Source organism: Octopus sinensis, linkage group LG7 (assembly GCF_006345805.1).
Source record: "Octopus sinensis linkage group LG7, ASM634580v1, whole genome shotgun sequence".
In the NCBI taxonomy this organism is placed as follows: Eukaryota; Metazoa; Mollusca; class Cephalopoda; order Octopoda; family Octopodidae; genus Octopus; species Octopus sinensis.
In genome coordinates this window covers 527532-549747 of record NC_043003.1, presented here as the reverse complement: position 1 = coordinate 549747, position 22216 = coordinate 527532, and the positions used below count along the sequence as shown (strand labels likewise).

Genomic DNA, 22216 nt, shown 5'->3' with positions numbered 1-22216 from the left:
TTTAAATGTTGAAGTGAATCTGACGGTTTTTGTGTGTTTCTTAAATGGCTAATAAACACCTTCCACGCTGCAATTGTTTTATATATAGTTTAATGTTTACTTTTATGTTCAATTATAGTAAAAACAAATTTACATTTATTTGAAGGGTTACTTTATAATTTTGTGGAGTAAAAGGGGTCTTTTACTCTTTTACTCTACAAAACTTTTGGTCATGAATGAGCATGGGATTGCACCCCCAGAAAGTTCCCCTCCAAGGCACAAGGTTGGACAAGGTTGTTTTATGGAAGACCAGCAGTCGTCCATGCATACCAGCCTCCTGTCTCCACGCCACCAATGTTATCCAAGGCTGATACAGCTTGGCACCAGTGATGTTACAACTCATTTCTACAGCTGAGTGAACTGGAGCAACGTGAAATAAAGTGTCTTGCACAAGAACACAACACACAGCCCCATCTGGGAATCAAACTCACTACCTCATGATTGTGAGCTCAACACTCTAACCACTGAGCCATGGGCCTTCACTTTTATAGAGAATAAATTTATTATTCTTAAAGAAGAATATTATAGGCAATGACTTCAAAGTTTCAGTTAGCTCAGTCATCACCAGACTACACACACACACACAAAATGGGCTTCAGTACAGTTTCCATTCACTCATGATGCATTGGTCTGTTTGGAGCTATTTGTAGAAGACACTTGGCCAAGGTGCCATGTGGCTTCGAAGCAAGCTTCTTAACCACACAGCCACAGCTGCATCTGTTAGTCTTTCCTAAATACTTAGCAATCTTCTCATTTCCCTATTTTCACAAGAATGGTGAGAAGGTTTAACATCTGCTTTCTAAGCTGTCATGGGTTGGATGGTTTGAGAGGAGCTAGCCAGCTGCAGAGCTGCACCAGGCTCCAATTGTCTTGGTTTTTATGGCTGGATCCCCTTCCTAATGCCAACCACTTTACAAAGTGTCCTGCATCAGTGCTTTGTATATTAAACCAGAAGCCCATACTTTATCATGTTTATATGGATTGATTCATGTTGGCAACAACTACATTTAAGCAAATCAGAGCCGATAACATTAAGCAGAGGATATAAGAGTATCAGGGAACGTTGATTCTAAGCAGAAAGTTTTAAAGATAACCATTTGCGAAAGAGAAAAACCATACTGAAAGCAGTAGAGAACAGGAATGGAAAGAACAAGAGAGAGAGAAAGAGAGAGAGAAAAAGAGAGAGAAAGAGAGAGAGACAGAGAGAGAGACAGAGAGAGAGAGACAGAGAGAAAGAGAGAGAGACAGAGAGAAACAAAGAGAAAAAGAGAGAGAGAAAGAGAGAGAGACAGAGAGAGAGACAGAGAGAGAGAGACAGAGAGAAAGAGAGAGAGACAGAGAGAAACAAAGAGAAAAAGAGAGAGAGAAAGAGAGAGACAGAGAGAGAGAGAAGTAAAGAGAGAAAAGGTAGAAAGTAGGTCCACTTTTAAATTTCCGATTCCTTACCCTTTTGCGTCTTTCTTCTGCTTCTCTTTTCTTGCGTTCTTCTTCCTCTTTCTTCTGCTGTTCTTCTTCTGCCTGTCGTCTTACAGCATCTTCGGCAGCACGTTTTTCTTCTTCGATCTTTCTTTGAGCCTCTTCTGCTTCTCGGCGTTCCCTTTCCTCGGCTTCCTTCTTTCGGCGTTCCTAAATGCAATCGACCAGTTTTTGAACCATGAGTAAAGCAGAAACGAAACACACAGAAAATGAACAGAAAACTAATACAAAACATTCTATGATCATTCCTAACGCAATCAGGGAGATTCAAACGTGAATATACTAATAATTTCTCTTTTATGTCAAATCTGTTTTCATGACACACCCATTAGTGCAAGGGACTCTGAGACAGCTGTTGTTTCAATGTTGTTTAGTCTCATCAGTGACAGACACCTTAGACTAATGAATCTAACAAGTGTTTGAAGCTCTGGCTTATAATTAATTGTTGTTCAGTAATGGAAAATTGGAAAAGAGAGAGAGAATGATGGAAGCACAATGGGGACTATAGGGAAAGTGAGAGACAGAACTACAAGGAGGGAAAGAAGAAGAGAGAAAGAGAGGGGTAGTAAAACCAGAAGAGATAATGGGAATTAAAGAGAGAGAGAGAGAGAGAGAGACAGAAAGAGAGAGAGTAAAAACTAGAGTGACAATTAGAACTGAAGAGAGAAAACTAAAGAGAGAGTAAGAACTAAAGAGAGACAATTTGAAAACTAAAGAGAGATCAGTTTTTTTAATTTCTTCAAATAAAATGAAAGAAGCTATGTAAATCTTGAAGAATAACCATTAACAGATTTCGTAAATGTGTGGATACGAATGAGTGTGTACATATATATCATCATCATCATCATCATCATCACCATTAAATGTCTGTTTTCCACGCTGGCATGGGTTGGATAGTTTGACAGGAAGTGGCCACCTGAAGAGCTGCCCAGGTTCCAGTGTCCGTTTTGTCATGGTTTCTACAGCTGGATACCCTTCCTAACGCCAACCACTTTACAGAGTTTCTATAGACACAAGCACATAGATGCAAAACAAGGTAGTAAAAATAGCACTCAAATACCAAAAAAGTAGAGCAAAATATTATTTAATTAAAGCTGAGAAACCTTATACCATAACTGTGAAGACCCGGTAAATAAAGTGAGTTCATGTATCCTACACTAGTTTCGCAAAACCAGCCCCAGCCCATTCAAAAGTACCTTGGATCATAGGGCAACCTGCTATGCTTGAGGAAACCTATTGAGTCAAGTACTTCAACATCAAAATGAAAATCAAATGGAAATTGTACGTTATTTACATTTGACGGATATTTGTCCTCATCTTGTTTGTTGTTAACACAACGTTTCGACTGATACACCCTCCAGCCTTCATCAGGTGTCTTGGGGTAATTTCAAACGTGGGTTCTCATTCCTAAGGTATTTTTCTATGTTATCATCATCGTTGTCATCATCATCCTCATCATTATTGTTATTGTTCAGGTCACTGCTTGGAATCAAGCTTGGAATCTTGGGGTTAGTAGCCCGTGATCTTAACCACTACGCCGTATGCCCACGGGCATACGGCATAGTGATTAAGATTCCGAGTTCGATTCCAAGCAGTGACCTGAACGATAACAATAATAATAATAATAACATCGAAAAATACCTTAGGAATGAGAACCCAGGTTCGAAATTTCCCCAAGACACCTGATGAAGGCTGGAGGGTATATCAGCCAAAACATTGTTTTAACAACAAACGAGATGAGGACAAATATCCATCAAATGTAAATAATAGAAAAAATGGAAATTGTAGTTGTGATCCCCGTACTGGTGGTACATAAAAAGCACCAACCGATTGTGGCTGTTGCCAGCCTCCTCTGGCCCATGCCAGTGGCACGTAAAAAGCATCCAGTCCACACTATAAAGTGGTTGGCATTTGGAAGGGCATCCAGCTTTAAAACTCTGCAGAGTGGCTGGTATTAGGAAGAGCTTCCAGCTGTAAGAACCTGGCCAAAACAGACACCGTAACCTGGAGTAGTCTTCTGCTTGGCTGGTCAGCTCCTGTCAAATTGTCCAACCCATGCCTGCATGGAAGGCAGACATTTTCCAATGATGATGATGGTGATTATATATATATAAGTACAAAACCTGGTGTTGTGGCCAAAAGCTAACTTAAGCATTCATTAAATAGAATTTGGCTAAATAAGTACAAAAGAGAAATGAGCACAAGAGTTGATATAATCGACTGACCCTCACAAGTGGTGCCCCGGCATGGCCACAGTTCAGTGACTAAAACCAGTAAAACAATATCTGTGTAGCATAATCTTAATCTCAATAAAATCTCGCTTCACAAATTGGAAATGTAGATTTATTTTTTACTTCTATTTATCCGTCAGCAGCTGTTCTCTCTTCAAACAATCTCTAATACTAAGATAATATTTGTGAAATCCCTGAACAGGAATGCTTTGTTGATGGGGTCCCCCCCGCCTGCTCTTATAATATCTGCTCTGCTATCTTTGCCTTCGTTGTTTTATCATTAATATCTTTTTTTTTTTTATTTCCTTTACACTCCATTTTATCAAAATACTAGAAATAATCAAATGTACCAAGTTTCACCCTAAAATAATGAACCCATTATTTATATATTATCAAGAAGCTATTTTGGTGTATTGAAAGCTACAGGAACCTGGAATGAATCTTCTGGGTAAAACTAGCTAAAACTGGTGTAAACTAGTGTGAAATTAGTCAATCATGGTAAAGGTAGTTAAACCATGGTAAAATTAGCCAATCTGGTTTAATCTGGCATGAAACCAGTTGATTGTAATGAAATATAAGTCAACGTCATTAACGCTGCTGTCACCATCGTCATCCTCATTTAATGTCCATTTTGCATGTTGGTATGGGTTGGACAGTTTGACAAGAGCCGGTAAGGCCAAGGGTTGCATCAGACTCCTTTGTGTGTTTTGCCAAGGTTTTTTTTATGACTGGATGCCCTTCCTAATGCCAACCCCTTTACAGAGGGTATGGGTGCTTTTTATGTGACACCAGCATCAAAGTCATCCTGATGTAAACTGGTACCATCATCATCATCAACAACACCACCACTACCACCACCACCACCACTACCACTACCACCACCACCACCACCACCACAACCACCACCACCACCACCACCACCATTATCGTCTAGCATTCATTTTCCTTGCTGGCAGTTTGACAGGATCTGGAAAGCCACAGGGCTGTGTCAAGTTACACTATCAGCTTTGGTATGGTTTTTACAGCTGGATACCCTTCCTAATGCCAACCATTTTACAAAGTACGTTTATTGTGCTGCCGGTGTGAATAAGATTGCCAAGTACTTTGAAGAACTGGAAACAAACAAGAAAAGGAAAAAGAGAAGCAGCCTCAACTGAGTGGAGGTGCATTGGAGGGAAGGGAAGGTGGCTTTATGCCAGGTGTTGAAGGCTAAAGTATGGTAGGTGTACAAGCACAGGTATCTTGCTATAGAGGAGATACATAGCTAACCCATATTTTATAAGAGAGGGTGGGAGTTGTTGGGAAGATGAGATGGTGCACCAGAGCAAAGCCTTCCTCAAGGAGTACAGAGGTGAGCATAAGAGAGAATAAATCTGGTTAATCATGGTATATAATACAGAAGGCATACGGCCACACTGCATTTTATAAAGGTGGATGGAAGTAGCTGGGAAGAAAATAAAGATGATAGTGAAAGGGTACCAGAGCAAACACCAAAGGTATAAAAAGGTGAGCATAAAAGAGGATAAATTTAGGCATTCATGCTATACTAGACTTTATCTTCATTAGTTTAATAGCAACTGAGCCGTGTGAATTAATCCTGTATTCTCACAAGAATAATAACCATTCTATCTGAAAGAGTTTCTAACACCAATTTTCAGTGGAACAAACTAAATCCATCTTTTTCATGGATTAATTTCACTTCTCATCAGGAAATTAGTTCATCTATCTAGTAAATGAATTCTTGTTTTTCCTGAAGAGCCACAAATCTAGCAAGACAACTAATTCTAGTCCTCAACGCCAAAACGACCTGAAGCAGCACTTGACCTTGCTAGCTTCTGCCAAACCATCGAATCCATTCCAGCATTGAAAACGGATGTTTAACGATAATGATGATGATGATGTGTGAAATACTAACTGGTCCATCTATCTCATCAAAACCTGTTGCAGCTATCCTACACAGACTAAGATCATCATCATCATCATTCAACGTCCATTTTCCATGCTGGCATGGGTTGGACGGTTTGACTGGGGACTGGCAAGCCAGGAGGCTACACCAGGCTCCAATCTGATCTGGCAAGGTTTCTACAGCTGGATGTCCTTCCTAATGCCAACCACTCCAAGAGTGTAGTGGGTGCCTTTTATGTGCCACTGGCAGAGGAGCCAGTCAGGGCAGGGGGTGGCTAGCCTTGATCACATTCAGATGGTGCTTTTTACATGCCACCAGCATGGGGAGCCAGTCACGCAGCTCTGGCAGTAACGCACGCATGAATGAATGGTGCTTATCATGTGCCACCAGCAGTGGTATCGGCCACAACTACAATTCCCATTTGATTTTGATTTTGATTTTCCTTAACTCCATAGGTCTCCTCAAGCATGGCATGTCACCTGATGATTCAAAGGTACTTTTTAAATGGGTTGCTTATGCAACACTGGTGTAGGCCACGGCTGTGATCTCACTTTCCTTGCCGGGTCTTCTCAGTCACACCATTCAGACTAAACATTCTAATAGCAAAGTTATGAGAAATGGGTTGGACGGTTTGGAAAGATCCAGTGACCCACAAGGCCACATCAACTTTGACATGGTTTTTGTACAGCTGGACACCCTTTGAAATGAGCTCCTTGGACTGGTTTTGACTTTCTTCAGTTGTTTGGGTTCTAGACCAATCTTCAGTGGAAAATAGTCTACCAAACTAATAACACTTCAGCTGACATTCTTAAAAACACAGACAAATATGATTCTAGCTTCAAATATTTACCAAAGCTCAGAATATCCTTTCTATAATAAGACATCTGAAGTACTTGAATGGTACTTCATTTTTTTTTTCAAACCACAAAATAATGAAAAGCAAAAACATCAACAATACAATAATAATAATAATAATAATAATACAAACCTCATTTTCTTGTCGCCTCTTTTCTTCTTCAGCAGCAGCAGCTTCGGCTGCAGCAGCAGCAGCAGCAGCATCCTGCGAAAGATGAGAGCAACAGAATTTTAACTTATGATAAACAATGATGGCAAACATTGGAAAGGAAAATGACAGAAAATAAATCGAGGGAAATAATTGTTAAAATCATCAACAGATTTTTCATTGGTTATTCATTCATCTGAACTCATACAAGTGGCTGAGAATTCTACAGACTCTTGTACTTGTAATGTGATCCTTAAGCAGAATCATCATGCTACAGCATGTAACAAAACTGGTCCCTTCAATTACAGGCACAGTTTCTCCAGTGAGTAGCAGCACTCTTTCTATCCCCCAACGAATTTACTCGTAAAAGAGGTTGTAGTGGAATACATTTGCATAAATGGCTGTGAAGTAGGATCAAATGAGAGCCCTTACACTTGTGGAGTAAAAATCTTCACCATTTCACCAAATGTGTGGCCAGTTTTTGTATACATGCAAATATACATACATATATACATGCAAGCAAAAGAGTGCACATATGCAAGAAAATCAAAGACTCATAGATACAGTTTCAAGATATACTGAAGGTCATATACAATCAGACAAACTGACACAGCTGTAGACACAAATATAATTACTCACATAATCATAGAATTATGTGAAGTCGTAATTCATGCCCCCTTTATTTATATATTGATTTACTTATTTGTCTTTTCAAGAAACCAAATTTAAAACCTAGTCTCAGTTAACTAACTGAACTTGTAAAAATCAAAAAAATAATTCCTGCTAGTATGTCCGTGTGTGTGTGTGTGCGTGTGTGTGTGTGTGTGTTAGTGTTTTACCATCGTTACATAGATAAAGTGCATTAATCCAAATGCACAGTGCCTTGTATCTGCACTGTCTGTAATTTTGGTAGACAATGGACAAGATAGACATTATTGACAGACTGTCAGAGAGAAAAATATGAAGATCATCAAAAACAATAACATAGAAGCTAATGGACAGGAAAAGCTAAAGAAAAGGAAAAAAACAAATCTTGGTCTATTTTGCTTTAGCAACAACCATATATATTATATATATATATATATATATATATATATATATATATATATATATATATATATATATATATATGTGTGTGTGTGTGTGTGTGTGTGTGTGTGTGTGTATATATAAAACATCTTGGTCTATTTTGTCTTAGCAACAACTATGTATATATATATATATATATACACACATATACATATATTCCTTGGACTATTTTTGTCTTAACAACCACTATATATATTATATATATGATAGAAAAAACAGACCAGAACTACTTGGTCTGATTTTTCTTAGCAACAACTTAAAGAAAATCTCAGTCTAGTTTGTTTGAACAACTCTGGAATTCATGCAAGTTCAAAAGTGCAAACAAAGGGGAGATATTGAGGGAGAAGAGGACATAAAGAGAGGGAGAACCACACCTGGAAGGGAAAAAAAGAAGAAGAAACAAAATACAAGAGGAAGAATACAAGTGTTGTAGGATTAAACAAATTGATAAGTGGTTTTCTTAACTAGACATAAAAGCAAATCAGAGAAACAAAACAGAGTTGAAGAACTTATCTAAGAAACACGACAATGGACGACACAGCTGCTAAAAGCTGAGCAGTGCATTGCCATATATATACATATATATACATATATATACATATATATATATATATATACATATATATATACATATACATATATATATATATATATATATATATATATACATATACATATATATATACATATATATATATATATATATTGTATTTATTCATGTGTAAGGCACACCCGATATTTAGTGTTAAATGTTGGTACATTTTTTTTTGTTCAAAGTTTTAGCTTTGGTCCATGTATAAGTTACACTCCAGTTTTGTCAGTTTATATCTTACCAAATAGTGTGACTTATGCATGAGTAAATATGGTGTGCATGTGCCTATAAAATTATGTATATGTATATATATATATATATATATATATAAAAGAATTTGCATGTAAATGAGAAAATAGGAGGATATAAAACTAGTACTGAGGTTCATGCAGAAAAGAAAAATGAAAGTGCAAAAAGGAAAGGGTAATATATATACAAAAGAATAAGGGATAAAGTGAGAGAGAGAAAAGGGGAGATGAGGAAAATAAGGAGTCACACCTGGAAGAAAAGAAAAGTAATTGTGTGGCAGAATTAAAAAAACCTGTGAATATTAAGAAGATGTTGGTGCGGTCAGAGATCAAACCTGGAAGAAGAGTAGGACAAAACCGGAAAATTCTAGGAATGGTTTCACTGTGAACCTAGACACACAGACACACAAAGGAAATTAGTAAAATATTGATTGACTTATGGCCACTAGATTTGACCAGGTAACAGCTAATCCACTTTCTAAATTCTATTTAAAAACAGAGCAGCAAATGGCCCATCATTTTAATGGGATGAAGCTGCTTGTCTTATCTGTTGAATTAACTAGCCTTAGTTGGTTTGTTTTATATCTTCTTGACCCCTAATTTTTTTTAGGGTTAGCAAGCTAGGTCTAGTAAGCTACAAGACTGTCTAATATTAAATTGGCCAGCACAGAAAGACCCCTAAAAGCAGATGTAGTAAGTAATCTACAAGTCCATCTCTGAAGGGGGTCAATGTCCTATCAGGCAATAAAGCAATTTTGTAGATGCGTCAGCCCCTGTGACAGCAGACTTTCCTGCGACCACCCACAAATGCAGGCACTAAAACTCTCACACAAAAGCACAAGCTTTATTGAGTCAGATGTTGTGACTCTGCGGCACAGCAACATGTGACACTTGGAGCAAATGTTCTGTTGATGAGAGTAATGAGAAAGAATCTACAAGAAAACTGTTGCAACTTCCAGATTTCCCCCCAACCCATTCTCAAGTTTCTTCAGTCTTTCTTAAGGACTGGTTTTCTTTCTTGGCTATTTGCTCCAAAATAATAAACATGACTGGCTTCAGCCATCACAGAAAATTATTCAGCTGAACGGCTTTTAGTAAAATTTGTGCAGAGAGAAAGCTTCTATGCCAGACTCTCAATAAGGGGTTAGCAAAACAAAATTATTCTTGTAGAACAAGTTTTAGTAGAATCACTTGTCTTGTTAGATTCTTTTCAACTGGCTACTTTTTCCATTGAACATAAATATTTGCCATTTGACCTTTGGAATTATCAAAATAGTTGTTTCAGAACAACAATATTCGTTCTATCCTTAACTTGCTCAAGTGTAAGAAATGCCTGGCCAAATAATGGTTTAGGGATCTGTTGAAAGAAAGAGGGGAGAAGAAAGAAAAGAATATAAAATGAAAAAAGGAAGAAAATAAAATTTCACAATGAACATTTTCAGTCAATGGTTTTTAGCCTTTAATTATGGCATCACATTTTCTGGAATATTAACGGACTTCTGACCAGATAATCATGAACCAAGTTTTCATTCAATGACTGTGGTGGAGCGCTACTGAGGAAAGCTACATAATACTGAAAGAAGTCCAGCTCTGCCTGTCAGGCAATGAGGAGGATCTGACACCAAATTCACTGCTTAGGGATTAAGGATAAAATAACTGACCACCAGTGGTGTGAAGGCTTGAATTTACACTAAAAACAAACAAAACAAAAACTCTGCCAATATGCAAAAAATATCATCATAGTTTAACATCCACTTTTCCATGCTTGCATGGGTTAGATGGAATATAAAGAGTTGGATTTTCTACAGCTGGATGTCCTTACTGTCACCAATGCCCACCTGTTTCCAAACAACATAATATTCCTCCATGAGCAGACATGTTTTCATGGAAGACTGGAAACAAAGGACACTGCCTGCATAACAGGGACTCCCATTTACAACAATCACGAAATCAAAGCAAGGACAAACACTCACACACACAATGGGCTTCTTTCGGTTTCCATCAACCAAATCCATTCACAAGGCTTTCGCTGGCCTGGGGCTATAAATAGAAAACCGTTGCCCAAAGTACCATGCAATGGAACTGAAACCAAGACCATGGGGTTGGAAAATAAACTCCTTCATCACACAGCCAAGCCTGCACCTATATGGAGAGATATCCACTTAAAACTTCTATTTTGTTTAGAAAGAAGTGATGAAAGCTAATCTCAGAATGCTGAACCTCACAAAGGAATTGACAAGGGATTATGACTAGATAACAATTCTTTATAATTTTGGAGCATCATCATCATCATCCTTTTTTAACATCCGTTTTCCATGCTGGCATGGGTTGGATGGTTTGACTGAGGGATGGATAACCAGGAGGTTGCACCAGGCTCCAATCTGATCTGGCAATGTTTCTACAGCTGGATGCCCTTCCTAATGCCAACCACTGAGAGTATAGTGGGTGCTTTTTATGTGCCACCAGCACAGGAGCCAGTCAGGTGGACCTGGCATCAACCAGCATATTTAGGGGATGGTGAGGCAAGTCCATTACATCAACCTCAGCACCTGACTCCTCATCCTGATTTTATCGACCCAGCAAAGATGAAAAACTCAAATTCAGCAAACTTTGAACTCGAAATGTAAAGAACTGAAAGAAAACCACTGAGCAGTCTGTCCAACTGACACAAATTTACTGCAGGAGCTGTGGAATCGTTGGGCACTGGGGTCAATGTAATCATATATTCCCCTTACTTAAAATTTCTGGCCTCATACCAAAATTTGAAACCATTAAAGGCAGCAATCTGGCAGAACCATTAGCATATTGGACAAAATGCTTAGTGGCATTTCCTTCAAGCTTTATGTTCTGAGTTCAAATCCCACAGAGTTCAACTTTGCTTTTTATCCTTTTGGGGTCAATAAAATAAGTACCTGTTGAACATTGGGGTCAATGTAATAGACTTACACTCCAGCCTAAAATTGCTGGCCTTGTGCCAAAATTTGAAATATCATTATTATTATTATTATTATTATTATTATTATTATTATTATTAGACAGGCTGAAGAGCGTGATGTGATTGTAATAGATATTTCATTGACTGAACGAAATTTCGACAGCAAGCCTGTCTTTGTCGAGTTGAAAATAAAACATGATAAAAATTCAAAATTATAGAAATTCAAATTTAAAATATGAACGAGAGCAACCAGCATCCAGAGTTTAGATCTGAATCTCTATAATTTTGAATTTTTATCACTGTTTATTTTGAATTCGACAAAGACAAGTTTGCTGTCAAAATATCGTTCAACCAATAAAACACCTCTTCATCTTGTCTATTTACCTTAGTGAAGAGTTACATCAATCCTTTTAAATTATTATTATTATTACGCTTGTGTATGCTAATTTAGTTTGCAGGTATTTTATTTTGAGGTTTGATGACGAGTCTCCTCAAATCTGAAGAAACTTCTTCAGGATTTTTACAGAATATGGATGATGATGATGATGATGATAGGAGGGTACTTTTCTTCAGGTCGACAATGCAAGTCTCAATTCCAATGTCTTTCAGTCTTTTAGGTAGCATTCAGGGTATTGTGCCAAATGCATTAATTACCACAAAAATAATTGTCTTCTTAACTCTGTGGTTAAATCCTGATATTTCTCAATTTTTTTCAATTTCTTTGGTATTGACTTATGATAGGAAATTACAGTGTATGATCTTACACTGTTTACTACTACTACTTATTATTATTATTGTTGTTGTTAATATTATTATTATTTATATCATTTATTTATTTACATTTTAGGTGAAGACATGAATTTCAAGTTAAAATCTTTTGCACCCAAAATTATTATTATTATTATTATTATTTATATTTTTATGTTGTAGTTAGTAATAAAGGATGGCCATAAATGAAGCTAGACCATTGTGAAATGTTCATTGTTTGTTTAGAAGTCTATAGACCAAGTCTATAGACCAAGTCTATACTAGAAGAAATCTCACAGCAAGTCTATTAGGAACCATAAACAAACCTCTTCTTCTTTCCGTCTGCGTTCTTCAGCAGCTGCAGCATCGTCCTGTAGAATCAAAGTAGAATAATTTTTGCCTTTTTTAATTGTTAGTCCAAAGATTACTAGTTGCATGATAGTAGTTCACTTTAAATAATGCACCAACCAATTGCCAAGGGCTACAGGGTGGACTTATCAAAATACTAAGAAATCGTCTTAAATAAAGCAATGAAGGTCTTAGACTTGGACAACTGAAAAATAAGTGACTAACTTAGAATTTATTGTTTCTTAAGTAAAGCTACACAACGGTTAGAAATGTTCCTTATTTGCAGATTTTTGATTTTAGATTTGGCAACCAAATCCAAAAAAGAGAAGGATTATCGTTATTCCTTAAGTGGAACACTTGAAAATTGCTAACCAGAACTGAATGAAAGCTGAGGTGGTGTTAAAAATATCCACAAATAAAGAAAGTATTTATCAATGTGGTGCTGCATACACACTTTTACTGTTCACCTCTAACATGTGTGTGTGTGTATACACACACACACATACACACAAGCACATATATTAAATAACAAAAGTAAACTACATTAACAACAAAAATAAACATTTCTTTGACTAATGATTGATGTTAAAAATGTTTAAAGAGTTAAAAATAATTTTTAATTTAGTTTATATTTTGGGTTTTTTTTTTACATTCAGACTCAAAAAGCTGAAAAAAAAGGCTTTGTTTGATAAAAAACAAGAAATAATTTCTTATCACAGAAACCAATCTCAAACTATAACCAGTTCTAAAATATCTAAATAACTATTTTAGTATTTGTATAATACTTAAATCTAAATTATTAAATTAATAATAATGAGGGGAGAGGGTAGAATTGGCAAATTAAGGTTGATTCTATTCCAAGTCAGACATTTTCAAAGTTGGTTTATGCAGATGTACGAGTAACAGCTCATGTTTTTAGCTAAAATTTATTGTTAAAGAAAAGAATAGAAATAGGATAGAATAATAATGGCATGCAGATATTCTTTGTAGAATTCTAGCATACAGAATGTTGAAATCTGATAGACAATAGCAACACAGCAGGTGATAGATTCTATACTTGCAGAAGCTACAAATCTCACCGAAATTTGGGATTTGGAAGCTGTTATATAAATCATCTCAATTTTCTGTAATGATTTACAACTTGTGAAGCCCAAAGAATAATTTTGAACTTTTAGTTGTCTGCCAAAAGAGATCTTGCAATGAGAGCTCGACATGTTTAAGGCTACAAATATGAGCAGAAAGAACTGTTTTATAAACAATTGTTTCAAAGAAACTTCTTCATACAATCTTCAGTTCTCTCAAAGTACTTTTGTTAATTAAAAGCTTGTCATCTGTAATCAAAGAAACCTTTTACCTTTTAGAAAGGCCTCTCTGATTATGACTGGCAGTCAGGCTCCATATGCCAAGCTTTCCTCCATTTGTTTAACACCAGATCATCTCTGATTAAGTAAACCTATGATCAAAGGTGATCCAACCAGGAGCTTTCTAGCTTTCTTTTTATATCCAGGACATTTTATAATGTGTCTTTCCTTTTCTTTTTTAAAACTTGAGACAGTTGGGTGCTATTTCTAGCATATCAGGACATGTAAGCCCTTCCATTGGCTTGCATGTGGTCTTATTGAAGACCATAGTAGATATATTTTGATGCATTTTTCTGTATAGCAGACAGAGAACATTGCACTTAATCTGTTTTTGACTGTGCAGAACAATTAGCAGTGATTCAGGAAGGGACAGGCCAAGTCATTTCAATTTATCTAGACTAAGAAAAAAATTCCAAGATAGAGAGGCAGTTAGTTGACCTTCGGTTATTTTTGGCATGTATGTACAAAGGTTGGAATAAGAAAGAAAATGGCTTTAGTCACTTGACTAGTCAATGTGTGGTGGAAACATAAGAGAGGAGCACCAACAAGGAACTCTGAAGGAATTATTTTTAGAGAATATTTTATCAACGGTCGAATAATTTTGGTTCCATATCATATATTTATATTGTTCTTACAACTAACAAAAGCCATGGCTCAAGATAACCACATTGGTTGTGGGACTGCTTTGCTGACATCAATGGTTTAGTTTAACTGGATGATCAATTCAAGAGAGAGAGAGAGACAAAACTATAAGTTAATTAAACACTTAAATACTAATGATGTCTTAGAGATATCATATATAATACACAACTGAGTAAATGCACAAAATGCATGTATAAACCATATATATATATATATATATATATATATATATATATATACAGTTCTTCATCAAATGTTAATTATTAAGACTCAGGCCATGCTATACATGGCCATAAAAATACGTAAAATAAAATTTAAAATACTCTGTAAAAAAATCAAGAAATAACTGCATTCATGAAGTAATTAATTAGAAAACAAAATACTTTTGTAGATGGGGGCTAATTACTGTAGTAACTAATCAATAAGTTTGTCTTGAATTATTAGAGAAATCAAGTTAGTAGGGTGAACATGAAACTGGCTAAGAAACTAAGGAATATTTATTTGTTTATTTAAGACAATGAATCAAAAATGGTAAAACAGTGGAACCAAATATTCTTACAATCTTAATGATAAAATTGTTTTACTAAATTCTTCATTTAAGATTAATTGAAACAAAGGCAAACGATTCCAAGAGAAATATGGTAACAAAAAGGGTAAAATCTTAAAATTAACAAAAATCAATGGTATTTTGTTTCCTTTAGTGCCTTGTAAAGAATGAACTTAATCTAAACATTTAATCAGAAAATGGAAACTATAAATGAAAATGCAAAGAAAATTATGCTTACAATCTGTAAAGAAATATTATTTATATATAAATTTATAGTATATAGTATATAAATATATGTAAAGGACAAATATTTGTAATGTATAAGGTAGTGCATATGCAATCAACTTTTCATTGGATGGTACTAAAATGTGTAATTATTTGTAGTAATAAATCTAAATAGTTTGCCGATAATTAAAGGTATGATACAAAGCTCTCTTCTCGTTGGAAAAACTTTTAACAGTTTTGCATCATACAATACAGTTATTGTAGTAAATCCCATTTGTGTTTGCATGGATCAGAGCACAAACGGCAATTCATTGAATTGTGGTATTTTTTTAAACATGCAAAATAAAATCTTTAAAAGAGGAAAAATAAAGATTGAAAATAAATTAAGAAAAATGTTAAATTTGGGGGAGATTTAGTTTGTGTCCATAAATACCCTCTTTTTTTATTTTTATTTTTGTGGAATACCATAAAAAATTTTTTTTTCAATAATTAATTAATTTTCAGCAATATCAGAGATAATCATTTTTCATTTCTTTGACAGACATGTTACTGGCATGTAACAAGCAGCATTCAAGCGTGGTCATTGCTAGTGCGCCTGACTGGCCCATACACATGACATATACATATAAGTATCCAATTCTTGATATAGCCTTGTAACATCTCCAACATTTATGGAAAATTAATTTGATAAACAAAAATTGCATCAGATAATTTATATATATATCTTTAATATATTCAGTTCCTGTAAGTCACTTTGCTAACATTGAAGGTATTTTAAAAGGAACCATCTCACTGAAAAATACAAACACACGTTTGGAAAAGAGCAAATTGGAGCTTATCGACTGCTATCATTTGCATTGCTATTTTTAAAAACTGTAGAATCACAGAACATCACTGCATATTTCATTGTTTTCAACATTGAAGCTAGTCTCTTTGCATTCCATGTTGTATTCTATGATGCAGTTTTTATGAAACTATGTCTTTTATCAGAGAATTTCCTGAACATCAAGAGTCTGAATGTGTAAGAGTTTTTTTTTCTTTCATTCTTTCTTTCTTTATTTATTTAGCATTCCCATCATCAGATGTCTGAAGTCAGACAAACAAATGGAGAAAACTGCTGTTAACTATCAGGAAATATCATTACAGCTACAGAAAAATGAAAAATATATAACCAGTGTAAGAATCTTCGGCAAAACCTAGATTGCCTTCTGCAAATGTAGGTTTAAGAAAAGCAGTTTTGATGGCAAAGTTTACTATTTTTCTCTCTTCGAAATCTTGAGTAATTTGCCAGCAGGTGTCAGGAAATAAATAAGTGCAGACAGTCAGACAGAAGGAAGGAAAGACGTAGAACGCTACAGAGAGATTGCTTGCAGTATTTTCAACTTTGGCAAACAATCAACTAGTTGACATTTTTTTTTCTAAAGCAAGTTAAGATATCGAGAGATTTGTCATTATTATTGTTACTACTACTATTACTACTACAACTAGCTGTATCTATTGTGTGCTCTCACTGTATGGCACAACTTGAAACATCATGCTCACTTATGTATTAAATGATCCTACGCAATGATTGAGCATTATGTCCTGCATGTTGTATATATGTGTGTGTGTGTGTGTGTGTGTGTGTGTATGTGTGTGTGTGTAAATATATATATATATCATCATCATCATTTAACGTCCGCTTTCCATGCTAGCATGGGTTGAACGATTTGACTGAGGTCTGGCAGCGAACCAGACTCCAATCTGATCTGGCAGAGTTTCTACAGTTGGATGCCCTTCCTAATGCCAACCACTCTGGGAGTGTAGTGGGTGCTTTTAAATGCCACTGGCACGAGGGCCAGTCAGGCGGTACTGGCGATAGCTACACCCAAATGGTGTTTTTATGTGCCACCTGCACAAGAGCCAGTCAAGCGGCATTGGCTATGACCTTGCTATATATATATATATAGTAGAAGACACTTGTCCAAGGTGCCATACAGTGGGAATGACCCCAGAATCATGTGGTCGGGAAGCAGACTTCTTACCACACAGTCACTCTTACACCTAATAAACTTCACCATATAATTTTTCTGACACAGGCAATCAGTTCCCTTGGACTCAGGTTTCCTGTTTGCTTCCTTCAATAGTAATAATCCTTGCCACTGAAGGCAGAAGGCCTGAAATTTTGGGGGAAGGGAGCAGTCGATTACATCGACCCCAGTATTTCACTGGTACTTACTTTATCGATCCCAAAAAGATAAAAGGCAGAGTCAACCTCAGTGGAATTTGAACTCAGAACATAGTGGCAAATGAAATACTGCTAAGCATTTTGCCCAGCGTGCTAACGTTTCTGCCAGCTCGCCACCTTCCTACATTCAAGAGTAGTAATAACAGGATACTAAGTCTTGTCCAGACAGACACCCGCATTGAAGAAGTAGGTGTTGGTCGTTAACTGGAGGCAGGTGTTGAGTACACATGCACTTAGAAGGTGTACGTTGCATATGCACATGTTTAATTTAGAATTTGGGTATTGGACACAAAAAACAGATTTAGGAAACAGGTTTTGGGTATAAACATATTTAGGAACTGGGTGTTGAACACACACGTATTTAGGAGGAAAAGGTGGGTGTTTGAGAAACTTAATCATAAAAGTGGTATCAATAATAATAATAATAATAATAAATTGAAATAATAAGCAAAAACTGAAATAAGGAAGGAAAAAGTAAGAGAAAAAAGAGAAGAAAATTAAAATCGAAAGAAAATTATTTTGGGAAATCTGTATTTTGAAAGAGTTTCATAGAAAAAGTTAAAATAACCATCAATGGCAACAGTTTGTTGGAGAAGCTCTGGATTAACCTTTAAGCAAAATAAGCACATGCTTAGGGCATGAAGGGAAGGAGGAGGGGCACCACAGAAATGGTAAATGGTTTACGGCACAAAAGAAATCGCTTTAAATTTGCTCAAATAATACATGAAGGATGCTTTTGTCTCTACTGATAATAGATTAAGATTAAGATTAAGATTAAGATTAATAGATAATAGATAATAGATGCAGATGTGTTACTTAAGATTAATTTTGAGGATCTGATCAGACTTTGCTATTCCAAAAAGTAGGAGGAAACTTTTCAAATATAAATAAAAAATGGAATTAAACAAAACTAAACATTATTTTCCCTTTTACTGTTTTGCTTTTGTTTTGACAAAAATGAAAATTTATTTTATTGTTTGTTATTGTTTATATTTTGAATTACATAATCTCTTATGGGGGCACCAAAATGTTTTAAGTGCTTAAGGCCTCGATGGGTCTTAATCTGGCCCTGGATGGCAGAGATTTTCTTCAACTGAGAAATACAGAAATTCTGAAGAAAACAAAAGTAATAGCATCAAGTCTGAGGGATGTGGGCCAAAGTTCTTTAAGAATTGCCATTGGCAAGATCATTCAGAGGTGGTATGTGTTGTAAATCAGTTTATTAAAGACAGCTAAATATATGAAAATAAGGTAATTATGCAATTAAAAGTCTGATTAGGTGTTTTATGATAGAATTATTTTCGATGTTTAACATAGACCGGCCTTGATAAAGCAGCTTATCATCATCGTCATCGTCATCATCATCATCATCATCATCACCATCACCATCACCATCATCATCATCATCACCATCATCATCATAACCATTATCACTACGATCACCATTTTAACATCCACTTTTCCATTCCTGCATTGATCAGATGGGATTTGTTGAGATCAATATACTGCAGCTGGATGCCCTTCCTGTTGCCAAACCTAACCTGTTTCCAAGTAAGGTAATATTGGCCATTAAAATGATGGTGATAATGATGATGATGAAATAAATAGTTTTTAGCAAGATTTCAGAAAGAGGTGCTGTAATAACATATTTCGAAAATATATGTAAAGATGTGAATTGCTAAAATGGTTGGAACTGGTAACACCAAGAAACATATTGACCATCGATGGTTATTTTGCAGGAAAAATTCTTAACTAACAAAATAATGTAAAAAAAAAGCAACAGAAAGTAAAGAAAAAGAAAAAGAAAAAGAAAAAAAGGAAATGAAAAATTCTTAAAAAAAAAAGGTGGAATTGTAGATATCGTGATTGAAGATGAAGAAATTGTGCCAAAGTATGTGAATCACACCCACACTAGAAACGGTCAAGTCAATACAGAATAACAGTACCAGAAGCTAACCAAATTATGGAATTGCTTAGTGATGAGAATATGGCTCATTGAGATAAATATATTAAAATATGTACAAGTATCTCAACATATTTTGATATATTTAGTATTTTTGATAATTTTGATAATAATTAATTATTAATATCTTAAAAAGGAATCCTCTACAGTTATAATAGTCAATACATGGAATAACATGCCATGGTGCATAGCCTAGTGGTTAGGGTGTTGCACTCACAATTGCCAGATCATGGGTTCAATTCTCAGGCAGGATGGTACATTATGTTCTTGAGCAAGACACTTCATTTCGCATTGTTCCAGTCCATTCAGCTGTAAATGTGAAACCCTGTATGGACTAGCATCCTATCCAGGGGGAATGTTGGCCAGTGGAGTGGTATCATTTGAAAGCTAAAACAGTGATGTATAACAATATCCGATGTTTTGGCCAATACTATGATATGGAATACATACACTTTATATACTATATAGTTATCATATAGGATATTATATTCATTCATTGAATAACGGCAGTTTAGTCTTAATTTGATCATCTTTTATGTCTTCTAGAACCACATACCATAGAAAGGCATCATTATGTGTTTAACCATATCTGATCTTTATTCTTCACTTTACTTGGCTCTGTGGAAGTGGAATGGAAGTATCAGATCTTGGAATCTATCTGCAATAGATCCACTTCATACCCACTTCAGAATTCAGAGTTTGGCCCCCTCTTGGGGTCAATAAAATAAGTACTAATTGAGCACTAGGGTCGATGTAATCGACTTACCCCCTCCTTCAAAATTGCTGGCTCTGTGCCAAAATTTGAAACCAATATTTGTTTAATTTAGAGAGTGGCAACCAAGGTAACCATCTTGGTTTGGAAAAATCAGTGATCCATAATGGTTTTGGAACCAATGTTGGGCCTATAACTTTATCTACTCTGAGTTCCATCACTAAAAAACTAATTACATTTTTTTATTTACATCAGTATATGTGGGTTACCCTTACATAAATATCTCTGTTTGGCTACAGAACCATTTAATAGAATTTATGATGGGTTTGGTTCTATTCAAATGTTAAACGAAAGAGTAACAGGTTTGATTCCATTGACTGCAGGAACTGTTTTGACTCAACCATTAGAATAAAGAACAATAGACAAACCTCTTGGCTGGTTTCTTCAGCAGGGGCCTTAAGTAACATAAAGGTAAATCAAAAGAGAAACATAAATATACAACAATATATGACAACAATAACAACAACAATAACAAGTCAATAAAAAAAGCAACAATAACAGAAAAAACTACCAATTTTACTTCCTTTTTTTCCCCTTAATTAGTTTCAATACTACCCCCAACTCATCCATCCCTACAAACATGCATTCCCATACTCAGGGACATTACAAGTATAACTGACTGATACTCCACCGATTATAACAACAAGGTTCTAGTTCAGTTCTATGTTTAAGAAATGAGGAATTATTTACATTATTTATATTATTTACATTTGACGGATATTTGTCCTCATCTTGTTTGTTGTTAACACAACGTTTTGACTGATGTACCCTCCAGCCTTCTTCAGGTGTCTTGGGAAAATTTCGAACCTGGGTTCTCATTCCTAAGGTATTTTTTGATGTTATTATTATTATTATTATTATTCTAGTTCATTCGATGAAGAGAGCAGCCAGCTCGTGAAATTAACGTGCAAGTGGCTGAGTACTCCACAGACACACGTACCCTTAATGTGGTTCTCAGGGAGATTCAGCATGACACAGAATGTGATAAAGCTGCTCCTTTGAATTACAGGTACAACTCATATTTACCAACTGAGTGGACTGGGGCAATGTGGAATAAAGGGTCTTGCTCAAGGACTCAATGTGCCACTGGAAATCAAACTCCCAGCCTTACAATTCTGAGCTGAACAACCCAACCACTAAGCCATAAATCACACACCTTCACATTACAAGTGAACTCCTCAAATGCTATAGAAGCAGGCAATATTATTTGCTTTGCATTTGCTCACAGATAAATAAATGTATTATGGGAGGAACATCAAAATTAATGTTTATTTAGATTCTACTAAACTGTTACTTGATGTTGTTAGCAGTGCACCGTGCGGCGTCTGTCGTGTGGGCAGAATATTGTTTACAAAGTAAGTCTTGCGCTGACAGATAAATAGAAAGATACACAGAATAACCACGATTTTTAAACTGAACGGAGATAAACAGCAGGTGTTATCTACAGCCTCCGGGAGACGGGTTAAAATTAGAGAAAGGTGATCTTCCTTTTGGTGAGATGTTTGCGGGGGGAGGTAAATATACTTGTAAACATAATGACCAAACGAATGCGATATTGAACGAGCAGCCCATAGTTTATGAGTTCATTCTCACATTAGGCAGCTTAAGGTAGAAACTCTTGGCAGCCTTCTTAATAACTTACATCTCAGTACATCTAACATCCAACTGTTGGGAAATAAGTATTAGATCTTAAAGGAATGCTACTTGCGTCAGCTTGGTGCTTCGATTAAGTCTACTCAGACACACACACACACACACACACACACACACATACATGTATTAAACATTATTATTGAAGAATCTGGTGTCTTATTTGTATACACAATAAGCATGAAATGCTGTTTATGCTGAAGTGTAAACTCTTA

General features: G+C 35.7%; 1 protein-coding gene across 19 annotated transcripts in view; it reads right to left on the bottom strand.

Moving 5' to 3' along the window:
- The window catches only part of LOC115213794 (histone-lysine N-methyltransferase, H3 lysine-79 specific), a 203890-nt gene that overhangs the window by 84784 nt on the left and 96890 nt on the right, over positions 1-22216 (bottom strand). For 12 of the 19 annotated variants that reach the window (XM_036504423.1, XM_036504430.1, XM_036504426.1 and 9 more), the window contains 4 exons: positions 20720-20746; positions 12593-12637; positions 6641-6712; positions 1486-1665 (listed from right to left, as the gene is read on the bottom strand). In XM_036504423.1, the coding sequence (XP_036360316.1) occupies positions 1486-1665; positions 6641-6712; positions 12593-12637; positions 20720-20746 (324 nt within the window). The remainder of the gene's footprint in view (positions 1-1485; positions 1666-6640; positions 6713-12592; positions 12638-20719; positions 20747-22216) is intronic. The other 7 variants (XM_036504425.1, XM_036504428.1, XM_036504441.1 and 4 more) reach the window with 3 other exon arrangements.